The 13,745-nt window shown below is 33.1% G+C and overlaps 1 protein-coding gene and 1 long non-coding RNA gene across 3 annotated transcripts in view; one reads left to right on the top strand and one right to left on the bottom strand.

Annotated features, from left to right (window-relative positions):
• LOC105150687 (uncharacterized) overlaps positions 1 to 6,437 on the top strand; it is a 52,502-nt gene extending 46,065 nt beyond the window's left edge. For both annotated transcript variants that reach the window (XR_015547222.1, XR_015547220.1), the window contains one exon: positions 5,307 to 6,437. This is a non-coding gene — a long non-coding RNA (uncharacterized LOC105150687). The remainder of the gene's footprint in view (positions 1 to 5,306) is intronic.
• dpr1 (defective proboscis extension response 1) overlaps positions 6,029 to 13,745 on the bottom strand; it is a 395,482-nt gene continuing 387,765 nt past the window's right edge. Inside the window, exon 6 of the mRNA XM_087412790.1 lies at positions 6,029 to 8,401. Coding sequence (XP_087268916.1) covers positions 8,298 to 8,401 — 104 coding nt within the window. The 3' untranslated portion in view covers positions 6,029 to 8,297. The remainder of the gene's footprint in view (positions 8,402 to 13,745) is intronic.

The raw sequence follows: 13,745 nt of genomic DNA, 5'->3' as shown, positions 1-13,745 counted from the left end.
AGGGATTATAGAATTTGGCCTCTTTGCATGGAACGATTCCCTCTTTCGATGCAAACAAAGCGAGCAACATAGAGCTCGGTTTCATGTATCTTCTTCTTCAATTTTTCTATGATGTGTTTCTTATTACAACGATAAAAAGATAATTACTCAGACTAGGATCTTTTTCGAATTTTGATATGTTTTTGAGGTAGTCTTAATAAAAAATCTTTGTTGTGATTCTGACATTGATAATTAATGTCGATGAATATCAAAATAATAACCTATCAATTTTTTGATTATTTATTTCTAATATATTATAGTTTTTCGAATCTACCGACATTACAAATATAGGTATAATACCCTTTAAAAGGGCCGATTTTAGTTCTAAAAAGGACTATACTGAAAAACATTTCTGATTGAAAATGGACGAACCAGAATTTTCTGGTTAAATTGATTAGAATTCTAGTTGAGATAATCGGAATTCTGTTTGATACAATATTTCTAGTAAAATCTACCAGAATTCTTATTTTTACCAGAATAATTATATCAATCAGAGATTCTAGTTATCTCAACGAGAATTCTAATAGATTTAACCAGAAAATTCTGATTTGTCCATTTTCCACCAGAATTACTATTTAATCCAACCAAACGATTTTTCTTAGTGTAATAATAATAATTTATTACGTCTGTTTTTGTGTAAGCACATTATATCTCTGTTTGTATACTAAGAGAAAGTGTCGGTATATTTTATTATCCAAATAGAGCAGTCAATAGTTGTTTTCCACCGGATTTTCAGATAATTCTCATTGATGACATCATAACTCAGTTCCTTTTACATTCTGACAATATTCAACTGAGTTTTTATCTATAATCTGCTCAAGATCGAGACTGTGTGTTTTAGTGAATCTCGTAAATTTACTTTAAAAGTGATATGAATTTATGATGTCATGATAATTTTTTTTACCAAAGTAAGCAAGTAATGACGCCATTAATTTGAGTATGAAATACTCAGCTGACTTCAAACACAGCTTCACTTTGTGTGAATGGAAGTATCTATATATGTCTTGTACTATTGTATACATGAAGCCGAGTAAAAGCGAGAGAGAAGGAAACTTAAAAAATATAAGTTACATATTTTCGGATTTTCCCGATTAATTATCACAACTGTGACAACAAAGTCACAATAAAGATTTTTGTCAAGACGCAAAAAATATCAAAATTTGAAAAAGTCATTAATCTGAATAATTATCGATAAAATATGATTTTTGTTAGTACAAGAAAAGCAAATTAAATACGAGGGAGTATAAAGTTTCGCGATGTAATGGAATCATGCTGATGTACTAACTTCTGCTCATTTCAATTTGTAATTCAAATTTATTTGCAATCAAATTATTCATATCTACGAATACACATCGAGTTTTACGAGGAGTTTCCTAAACTTTATAAATAAACATAAAGGATGAATTGAGAATTATGATGTAGTGATGTGTATGTACACTTCGATGTGTATACACAGTTCGATAATCTTAATTTTTATTTTCTTGCGTTTATAGGTATATATCTTAATCCAATGAAAAACTCATGTAAAACTTACCTTTGCTATACATTATGCGCGAGAAATATATCAAAAAATAAGAAAAATAAAGAGAATTGAAACTCTGTAATCGTGCTTAATCCTTTGATGCTATCATTATAATTTTCATAAAAATGAAACATCGTAAAAAACTTTTTTTTTCATCAAAGAATATTAAACATTAAGAAATATGACAGGAAGCAGAACATATCTAATAAGTAAATATAGATAGAAATTTTTTTTATTGATAGAAAAGTCATAAACAATGGAAAAGCATCAGAAAAAGAAAGTCGAGTATATCATATCCAAGTGGCACTGAAGAGTTGAAAAATCAAAATTTCCGCGTAGATTATAAAGTTACAATCTCATTATTGGTTAATTAACGCACCAACTCCGATTTTACAAGCATGATAAATTCATGTTGATGTAAACCGCGCACATGCATAGCGAGGTAGTGTAGCTATACGACATGCTATAGGAGAGAATGAATTATTCTAAGGACGAACTTCCGCCGGTATTATGTGATAAATATAGAAATTATCTGTGCGAAACGCGCCCGACTGAGTGTCATCGTCAGACCGTGCTACATATCTAGGTTGAGAACGTTACTAGTTGCCGTTACAGCAGTTAGTTTAATCCCCTAATCTGCGCGCATTAATTATGATGCGTACACACGGCTGCGACATGTAAGCGCAATTTCGCATTCTAGCGTAGCGAATATGCGTTAATACTCTCGTTTCACGTACTTTACCGCTAAGCGCGTAACAGCTTTCTGTGCATGCCATAATCTACATAGCTAAAGTTTTTCGAAACCGTCTTTTTTTTATCAAAGAGAGCATTACTGCACCTTTCTGTAAAATTAGATATGCAAATTAGGTGAAATATATCTCATGATTGACGGATTTTGATGATGAATACTTTGAATTATGTATATATGAGCTTGGAATTAATTCTGTTTCTTTTTTTTTTTAACACAAAGTTGAGTAAATATTTGATTATTTGCGCATTATTTCACAAAAATCTGATTCATTCTGAAAATGGTTAAAGTAAATAGATATTTTTATGCTTGCCTAATTTATTTTTATAATATTTTGTCTCCTTTCCTTGGGAATGTTAAATTGGGTGTTTTTGAGGTTCAATGATAGATTTTACGATCCCATTGTATCCTTGTAAATTTCAATCCTATATCTCGAACCATTCAGAAATTATTCAGATGGCCCGGGACTTTCGGCGGGCTCTGTATCTATAAGCCAATATATGGTATTGCTATTTCTTTATGTGATGTTTTTTAAATATATAAAATTATTAATGCAAACTTCTGAATTTATATAACATTTGTTTCGACAAAAGTATCATTGAATATTCTCTGCGATTTCGTACTTTCACAGTGCCAGATTCGCTTGCACCGTTTCAAGTAGTCACGCTCGCTCCTAATCAAAGTTTTGCACATAGTTAACAGTTGGTTCTTTAGTATGCGAGAGACCGGAAACATCAACGGTTAACTATATGTTCACGTATATATATTTACACGTGTATTTATTTTGTTAGGAGAAAGTCAAATGTGTGTGGTTGAGCAATTCTAATTAAGTCCAATAGAGCAAAATTCAATTTAATTAGAATAAAATGATAAAAACATGTCTGTATCAGAAAAAGAAAAGAGAAAGGAAAAGAAAACATTTAAAAAATTATACGCGTAAATATATAAACCAATCATACTAAAGAATTTTAGAGCAGTTGCAAAGTTGCTTTTGCTGAACGCAGCCATTGATTTAAAAGTGACTTTTAGTAATAATTTTAGAATCATTTTAGCGCATCATTTTGATGTTATGATGATTTGAATTCCATGAAACAATTGTTAGATCGATATGAATAAAATCAAATTTTAAATAAAAAGAACCTTATATTCTGTCGAAGGATTTTAATATAAGTGTTACAATTTAATAAGTGATGTTACTATTCTGGTTCTGCTCATGAATGCGTTTTAAATCTGGGAAACATTTCATGCAGAATCAGAATGTACATAAATTCACACAAGAAATATATATTTAAGCATTAACAAGGAGAGACTCATATATATATTTTACGGATTTTGATCAGTTTTTCGCGTGGTTATTCTGGGGCACCGAAAAATAATCCTTGTAAAGCAGTAAATTGCACCTCTACGTATTTTTCGAGAAAATCGTGATTTTAGGTCAGATCGTTTTCAAATCTCTTTCCTCTTCGTTTAAACGAGCTATTTGAAATTATTTAAAATTAGAAAAATACATCTCCGGCGGACACGAATGTATAAGCATATAAATTCGAATATAGGATCCGTAATGCTGTATCATCTGCGTCAATTTCTATCGCTTTACGAATAGCAACAGATCGCGAGGTGTTTTAAAGCTTCGGTTGAAATTAAAGAATGCTAATTTTCTCACAAACTATCAATTTTCAAACCTAATATATGCATATGTAAAAAAATGATTTATTTTTTAAATATTGTATCTATCGATTTCCTCAGGTTTGAAAACGATCGTGACCTAAAATCATGATTTTCTCGAAAATCGCAGAGATGCAATTTACTGCTTTATAGGGATTATTTTTTGGTGCCTCAGAATACCAAAAGCTGATCAAAATCCGTAAAATATATATATAAGTCTCTTCTTGAAATTGGTTTTGACTGAATATACGATTTTTCTTATTTAAAATTTGATTTTTATTCTGCTTGAGTAGTATCATAAAATTGTACAAGTTTTACAAATACAACATATACTTTCGTACATACATAGATAAAATAAATATAAAACACCACGAGAGTGCTTCAATATCGAGGAATTTCGTTTTATATTATAAATGATTGAAAGCTATTAGCAAGAGCAAAGTTAGTAAGCTAATTCAATAGGGGCAACATATCTCGGTTATTTTTTACGAAGAACAGTTACATCGGTCCGGTATTGGAAATAGTGGTTTGAATACCACATACACTTTTTTTTCCTTTAGCGGAATATACTCGTTTTTCATCTAAATGCGCCTTTAACTTTCCTTCCCTTTACATTCGTGTGTAATACATGTTCCATTTGCGCTATCGTGAATGCAACGAGCGACAGTCGTCTATATTGGGTTGGCGTGTAGCGTGAGAGACACGATATTCTTAAAAAATTCACGGTATATCATCGATGGATTGTCGTGGCTTTGCAAGGCGATAGATGTGCATAAATATTCATTAGATCCCTCCGATCTGATTGTTCCGTAGCCCATTATCGATTTCTGCATGTCGATTCTATGGGCTGCACCTGATCTTACGATATATGTACACATCGTTCGACGAAGAAACTTCGAACTGACGGAGTAAGTTTGAAGCCATTAAAGAAGTTTTGTTTTTAACGACGTTAGAATCATTCTATTTTTGATATCTAGACGTGGATAATCGGTGTAGATATCGCGGAAATAAATTTAAAATTTATGGAGCCATCTCTCATTAAAATTGAAATGTAAGTTTCTGGTTTTATAACTCAAGGAATACTCAAGAGAATGTCAAAATGATTATGAAAGTCAAAATGATTTTTTTATTACAAAATTTGACTGTTTATTGACATTAAGAATCAAAGTAAAATCATTTTGATCTTTCTTGTTGACTTTTGTGTATTCCTTGGGAAGCTTCTACTGTTTCCAGTATTAAAGAATTAATAAATTAATAAAGCTGCTAGTTTTGATTACTTATATTTTTATTCGTGAAATTATGAAACAAAATTCACTTACCTTTTATTCTCAGAATAAACGACTCGACTAATGGGGTCAAATGGAGCTCGTCGCTCGATGTCGTTTCGGAGATATTGAGCAGCTAAAGGAAATTAATCGGGCGCCATCGTTATTTTGTGAGGATGGTCTGCAAGTGAGAGACTTCATGAGCCGAAACCGGGGATTCTTAAATATCCCCGACGGGAAAAGTTCGGGAGCGCCATCGGGGTCATGGCTATCGATCTTCGCGGGCCATCTTCTCGCAGCCGTTGCCATTAGCTCCGAATTGCCAACCATCCAAGAGATAGACTAAGACTTACATCGTCCATTTAGTCTAAATTTCTGTATTTACTATATACGCCATAATTCTGATAATAATAAAATAATAAAGAAATAAAATCAGTCTTCTATTTCTGTAGAAATATATTAACCTCGCTGGTGTCTGTTTGGATCCGTACGTCGCAAAATGTAATTCATTCTCTTACTAATATTTTATTAAAAAACTTTTATCTCTGATATATTTGATGACTTCGTCTGTTAATATAAAATCTTTTTCTGTGAAATTTTTTTTTTTACCTTTTTAATCATATTGACCCAAAAGTATAGTAAATTAGGACGGACCAGCAAGATTAATTCTCTCTTTCTTTCTTCTTCTTTCTTTTCCTTTCTTTCTCATCAAGAGGACGTTTCTTAATATACCTGATTAGTGAGGAAACCGCTGTTCGGACAGGCGGTGCGAGAATGAATCGACGAGCGTTGTGTGGGTAATTTATTTACAAGAGTAAAACATTATGTACAAGAATGCGCTTTCTCGCAAGAGAACCGTGTGAAAACAAGACAGTGAGAAGGGTGTGAGCGGGTGGGAAAACACAGTTTTTTTTTTCTTTCATTTCGGGCTAGTCGTGGGTGTAAATCATACGAGCCGTAAAGTCGCGTGGTTTACATACATTTCTCTACTATTATCTGTACGTGTGTGTATGTGTGTGTACGCGTGTCATCTGTGTCTTTCCTTTAAATTTTCATTTAACACTTATGTCATAAGTAGAAAGTACTTCGCTGCCGGTGGAGGTTGGTCCACCCGTTTTATTACATCGCTCTTTCGGTTAAACTTGCTCGTGACACATTTATTTTACACTTAACACTTTTCTCACTATGGTCGGGAAAGGGCGCGGGGCGTAGTCCTGTTTTATCTGCTCGCTATCCCTCTTCTTTCTAGCGACACTCGCGCTCAATTACGTCTCCTCTGCGCCAACACTCACTCCGCGTTATCATTAATCCCCTTACGTTTGCGTCGCTTTAGATATTACGGCGCAATTATCCCTAAAAATTTCAACAGCGACACAATGCGACTTTTGATTCTTCTCGTACGAAGCATTCTTAATTAGGAAATTAAGAACTCTCTCATGTCGCTGCTAAAATTCTTTAATATTGATAACTTCATTTTGCGTCATTCGTAGATATGATAAGAATTCTCGACTGCTCTGTCGTGATCGTACAAATCGTTGCTCAACGCGTGCCATATTATTTTCAACAATAAATCGTACCGATGCTAAGTCACGAAGCACAAACTAATGTCTGAGCTAAATCAAACGAACTTCTGGCTAATCAAGTATTCACGAATAGGAAATTTTTATCATTACTCTTCGCTTTATTTTGCTTACCTATGGATATAGAGTGCAAAAGAAGCTTATTATGCGAAAATAACTATGTTGGATTACGTCAATGGGTTTGCCTTCCTTTAGGTGTTTACGATTGTTAGAAACAAATTGGAATTAAATCTAGCAATATTGTGTTGTGATTGATATTATTTCATCTGATGGACGTGTTATAGATTGTAAAAAACAAAAAAAATTAAAAAATTTTAAATGAAAAAATATTGAAAAAATAATTTCGTTAAAACATGATATTTGTCGAAACGCATAATATATATCGTCAGTTAAAAAAAAAAAAAAATAAACCTGCTTGTTATTCAAAAGAATGGTTGTTACACACGGTGCTGTAATTATTAATTTTGGACGCAAGTTGAAGTAAAAATATCTTTTGTGCAACATTGCCAATTACTGGAGAATGTTTTCGAGATGGAGATACGATTCGCTGGTTATCATTACGCAGCTATTTAACATTTTATACGTGTACAGCTCATCTGTAAATACTGTCGCTGTATTATATAACAAATGTATGAAAAGTCCATTCTTTCTGGATTCATTCTTTCGCGGCTGGGAAAAGTCGACTCAGAAAATTCGTCGTGGAATTCATGCTTCTAAGACACCGTGTAATACGACTGCCTCACACTCCGCTTAACCCTTAGGCACAAAGCTTTCCCTTTTATTACGTAAGAGCTGTCTCTTAGAGATTATCTTTGTATTTCTCACCCCAGCGGCCAAACCCACAGTTAAGTTTAAGATAAACGGGATGGGAATTTTCGCGTTAGATTAAGAGAAGCGAGATAACCGCTACATAACGAGAGTATTTAAATTACGACACGCAATTAAAATAACATAACGGCGCTTATATTTTTAGATTAAAATTCCTGTCTCGAGATAAATGGAAATTGGAGTTGAAAAAAAATTATGATTTATACAATCGTTGCATGTCTATCATTTCGTGCGCGATTTCGACGAATTCAAAAAAACTTATTCCGATAAAATAAAATGATAAACGCGATGGAAAACAATCATGTCAATAACGGAAAATAGTACATGACATTGCAGTGATTATGAAATATTATTTTTCAAAAATCAATTAATCCTAAAGCCACAAAATTCGCACAGCTGTGTATTAATCAGAAACTTTTATAAATAACTTCTCATTAACTTATAAATTCTTGCTTTGTAACTATGCCATTATGATGCTTATTATATAATGTTGCAAATCATTTAATCTTTCGGCCGCTACGATGAAATTAATTAAGACTTAATTCAGATTGATCTGTGCGGAAGGGTTAACATTTAGGATGTGTGGGCGACCATGTTGCAATACGTCCATCAATTTTACGAGTCTCGGGCGACCTTCGTGCACACGCACATTATCTCAGCTGGCCTAGGAGGAAGGCGAGCATCACCAGGACCGTTTTCGAGTTGGGCGATCCGGCTGCCGTGTTTCCATGCTGCATCGCAGCCGGATGCTCACCTGAAACAGAAATAAGTGCTTGTAAAATACTTCTCCTTTATTTTCAGCGATCTGACGATCTCAATGGAACTCAATGGAATGTACGGAAAAGCAGTTAGCAAGGAGGATGTGATGTACAGAGGTGCTCGAGATATAGGAATTTAATTTTTCGCGGTTGTAATAACAACTATGAATAACGTGAGCCATATCTATCCTATATATGAGCCATCCTAAAAATAAACTGTCAGTTATAAAGGAGTTTATAAAGTGGAAATTGTTATAAATGTGAGGTTGCATAGTACATTATTCGACTCGATTACTTTTTCGAATATTTATTTTACAGTTTTTTATACATATTGTTCGTTCAAGCTTTTGAAAAGTATATATTTTAAAATTTTAACATTTTACGAATTTTTAGATTTTTATTAAATTCTGCTATCGGATTATAATTTTATTTGTTCATGATACATTTAAAAATGTTAAATTTTATCTACTACAGAATATTGTAAATTTCCAAGCACAATAGTAAATTACATTTCAAATATAAATTAGATTTTAATTTTTCACTTTCCTGGTTATGTATCTTTCTGGATCTCACCTGTCAAAAATATATAAAATGTATCTATTTGTCCTGATATCAATTCACAATTCCATCTGCTTGTAACACACTAAAATGTGTTTCTAGCTTTTATCTACGTGAAAGTGTTGTAAAATCGTAAATTTCACCGTGCGGTATAGTAAATGGTATCATAATGCATTTCTAGGTCATTTGTATGGGTAGATACGAAATCTCTAGGCATAAATTGTTAAAGAATCCTCACCGCGGAACGGGATAGATATTTCGAGGTGAAACAGTCTCAAGTTTGACGTAATTCTATGTCGGAACGTCGGGAGCCTCGGCGGATTTGCAGAATTGAGGTCAGTGTAATATAGCAACGGAATAGAGGAAATGGCAACGTGTTTCTCGTGCGTCGGGGCATTCGCACCCTCGATTGATTTCTTGGCGAACAGTACTGGAATTGGAACGAGCGTCGCGAGAGCGGTTTGCGTCTTTCTTCTTCTTCTTTCTTTTTCTTGGACTGACGAACGGCAAACGTGAGTACTTTTTATTATCCCAGTAACGCTACTTTTCGAACAAAAGACTCAATCTTGAGCCTGGCGTATTCTGGAAGTGACCAAATAAATAAATAAAGGTAAACAATTAAAAAAGTTCGAGAAAATTAATTTCAAATATATTCAAAATGTCCACCTGTCGTCCAAGTGACTTTTTATTTTTTACACAACTTCTATTTCGCACTTTTTTAATTTTTTTAATTCAAAGTTGGACTTCTCGAAACTCATTTAATCGAAATCTAATTTGACAAATTGCGCAAACAGTTTGCGGTCATTCGCAACGCTACATAAATTTAAAGTGTATAAGTAATGCATTACTCGAAAAATCAAATCAAGCCGTATTATAGCCCTCCTCATTTCCCGTTACCCCACGATTACTGTCGATTAATATGCATCGTGCGAATTCACGAGCTGTTACGTGCATTTTTGGAACAATCATCCCGTAGTATACGTTTCTATTAACCGCATTCATTTGTCTCTTGCCGCACGATCAGATTCGTTATTTGGTTTTATGCGAACGTTTCAAATGGTGATCGTATTTGCATATGTTCCACATAATGCACATATTGCCGGAAATGGTTTGATATTGATGATTGAGCAATTATCTCGAGAATTAGTTTATCACAATCTTATCGATGAAAAGAGGATGTCAAAAAGAGGTTGATTTCTGCTCAAAAAGGGGTAAGTAAACGGAATAGTGTTTCTTTAAATATAAATTTTTACCTGAATACAATAATGTTAATAAAAAGTTCGGGATCGATAGGGAACACCTTGAAATGTCACTTTTTAATAATTTTATCATATTCAGAAGGTCAAAATTTACAAAAAACGCTATTTCTTTCACTTATATCTTTTTGAGCAAAAATTTGCGTTTTTGGGGGATATTAAAAAAGGACTGATTTTTGCTCAAAAGAATAATCAATCCCGAACTTCTTATTAATTATCATTATCGTACTCAGGAAAATCTATAAAATCTATAAAAAACGCTATTTTACTTACACTTTTTTGGGTAGAAATTGTCTTTTTTTAATAGGGATACACCGGATCGTAAAATTATCGGATATCTGAGCAAAATGTAACATCGGATATCCGAAAAGGCAATTTCTTTGAATATCCGACATTTTCCGGATATTCGACCGGATTCCGAAAAAATGTCTTCTAAAAAAAAGCCTACAGGGAAAAGATTGTAATTTTGCGACAATGTATAAGTTATTATAATCATAAATATGCATGCTTATTTCTAGAACATTTGTATAAAAAAAAAATCAACAATTTAATCAAATTTCAACTGGAAATTTTACCTCTCTGGATAGCAGTGACATACTTTTCGGATATCCGCTTTCCTAACATCATTTTAAATCACCAGTTGTTTAATACAAAATTTGCAATAAAACACGCCAATTATTTCTAATACAAAAATAATTTATAAAAAGATTTCATTCTTCTCTTAATATATGTATAAGTAAAAAATTCAAATCGTTCATTAATCCAATTATATAAATGTAAATTGGAAAGAACTGTCCCCAATGTATTTCTCTGAATAGAACAATCTTTGTCTGAATGACATTCTGAAAAGCTGTAAAATATTTTCAAAGATAGGAGTTTTTAAAGAAATTTTCTTTGTTTAATAATTTTCACATTTTCAGTCTCTTTGTGTCAGATGAATGAGAACGCGACGTGTCGACTCGCAACAAGTTCCGGGGTGAGAGTGGCGAGGGACTCGTTGGAAATGTTGCGCGAGCGACATGGGACTGCGTAATTAACTGTGTAATTAATCGAGAATTTTGAAATTCAACGGAATTCGTCAGCGATTTCGCGCCGCGATGGAACAATGGTGAGTTATTAATACATCCGCGTAACGCGGACCGCAAAAGCGAATTCGGCTCGCGAATCTCGTGGCGGCAGAGAATAGGCAAAGTATAATTAGTCGAATGTGTGAATTAAATGAATTTTGCATCGCCGTTTAGCGCGCGCTCATAAAAGCGGAGAAAGCGGATCGTGATTATCACAGACAGGCACATAGACGTAGATGGGTATATAAGATTGGCGAATCCAATGAATAATTCAGAATAAATTTCGATAAAGCGACTCGGGCAAATTTTTGTAAGCCCTGTGTATAGCAAAGGATCGTTTTATCACGAAAATGAAAATTTTCCTGTTTAACGGGATGCAACGTTTAAGGAGGAGAACATTATTTAATAAATAGCTCCTGTCGTATTAAATTTTCTGCTTGACGTGCGTTAGACTCTTTGAAGAACAGACCGCTGTTACTGTTCTCTCTCTTGACGCATGCTCGTATAATTACATCCCTGTAAATGCGACCCGGCGCATTTGGCACTGGAGGACGGATGACTTTTCGCGAAATTAATGTTCTTCTAACGGGCGCTGAATCCTAGACGAAAGAAATAAGTCGGCGGGTCGTACAAATCGCGACTGCGGCGTGCATTCGCCTTGCCTTCTTCCTGTTATGCATATCTGAATATTTATCTTTCCGGAGTAGCCGGTGCGCTCATCGAGCATGGAGAAGAGATGAATTCATGCACTTCCCCCGAGATAATTGCACTTCGGCCGAGGTCCGCAGCTCATTTGCACTGCCGGAAGAAATGCCCTTTTTTTTGACGTTGAAAGACGGTACTTCATTCATTATTTGTTTCAGTTTCCGTTCACCTTCCGCTATTTCTGCCTGCCGAAAGTCTCGACAGCAAACTGTCCGAATTTTCTATAAATTGTCATGCCGTTGCTGAATTTAATGGAAAAAAACGAGTAGTTGGTCCAGAAATCGTCAGGGTATCAGTAATCGCCAAGTTCACGTATTAAAGATGTATTTTAGTGCTTTCTGTGTTATTATATAATCTTCGATTATATAATTATAATATATAATATATATATATATATATATATATATATATATAAATTTATGTGTTTGAATCATTCCATCGTTCATGTATGCGATCGTTAAACACGTATGGTAATTTGTGGGACATATCCATGACAATTATTGGGCAAACCATTATGGTGGCATGGCGATAACTATATTTGCGCCTTCTAATTTTTACGAAGGATTTTCTCAACAACGGCAGTAAATATAAGAATTTTAGAGTGATGTTTTTATACGTTACAAAAAATTGATTTAAAATAACCTAAAATAACAGTCACTCACTTTTCAATCTGAAAAATATAAATATGCAAAGTCAAGCGTTTTGATTAACGTGACGATTACTGGATCAATTGCCTTATAATGAAATTAAAGTTAAATTTTAAATTAATTACGCACAATTATGCAGAAATAAACTTTTTCAATATTTTTAATTTAAAGAAGGAACATATTTTGTTTCATATTCCATACTTTATTCAGATATTCCTTTGCTCATATAAGTTTAAGCAAATATATTAGGTGTTGGAATTAATTCGTAGCGTTTTACAAGTGATGGGAAGTACTTTCATTAATGTATTTTTTGATGCTCATGTGAAATAAATAACATTTTTTCATTAAAAACGCTACGAATTAATTCCAACACCTAATATATTAAAATTATGCATATTAAATGCAAATTAATAAAGAATTAATTTGCAATTTGAAATTAAAAAACTTTTCAATGAATTGAAAGAAATTGTGTAATTTTATATATTATATTACGATTCAAGATTTCGTAAGAATATCTTCAAGACTCCTAAATAGATTAGATAAATAGATAAGTTGGCGTTTCCGACATAAAGATTTCTTCATAAAGATTAGAATTGTCTGTGGTACTGCGAATATGTTTCTGAAAGCGATCTTATTCTCGATAAAATTACCAGATGAATTCAGAAGAGAAGAAGGGCAATCTTCTTTCTGTCCCGTCTTATAATTTCCAATGAATTTCAAAAATCGGATCGCATAGAGCTTTTCTTTGTTTTTATAATAGAATAAAGGAAAGTATTTTCACATTGTCGATGAAACGGGTAGAATCATGTATTCTGTACGTTAATAATGATTTTTAATAAAATATGTGAATCATGTAAAATCTTTTGGTACGTGTTTTGAAATATGTTCTAATAAATTTAATATAAATATTTATTTTAATAAAATGTAATTACCATATCTCATTGAAGTGATCATATTATGAAATAATATAAATTCAAAATTTATTTGTACTTCAAATAATTTAATTGTAGAACAAATATAAACCTTTGAATACAATTCTTTTTAATATACACGTCGCTGAATAAAGCATTTGGTCGACAATGGTAGAAACTACTTCAACTCGCGCTT

Source organism: Acromyrmex echinatior, chromosome 13, assembly GCF_024713525.1.
Source record: "Acromyrmex echinatior isolate Ae372 chromosome 13, ASM2471352v2, whole genome shotgun sequence".
In the NCBI taxonomy this organism is placed as follows: domain Eukaryota; kingdom Metazoa; phylum Arthropoda; class Insecta; order Hymenoptera; family Formicidae; genus Acromyrmex; species Acromyrmex echinatior.
This window is presented reverse-complemented; position numbering and strand designations above follow the sequence as displayed.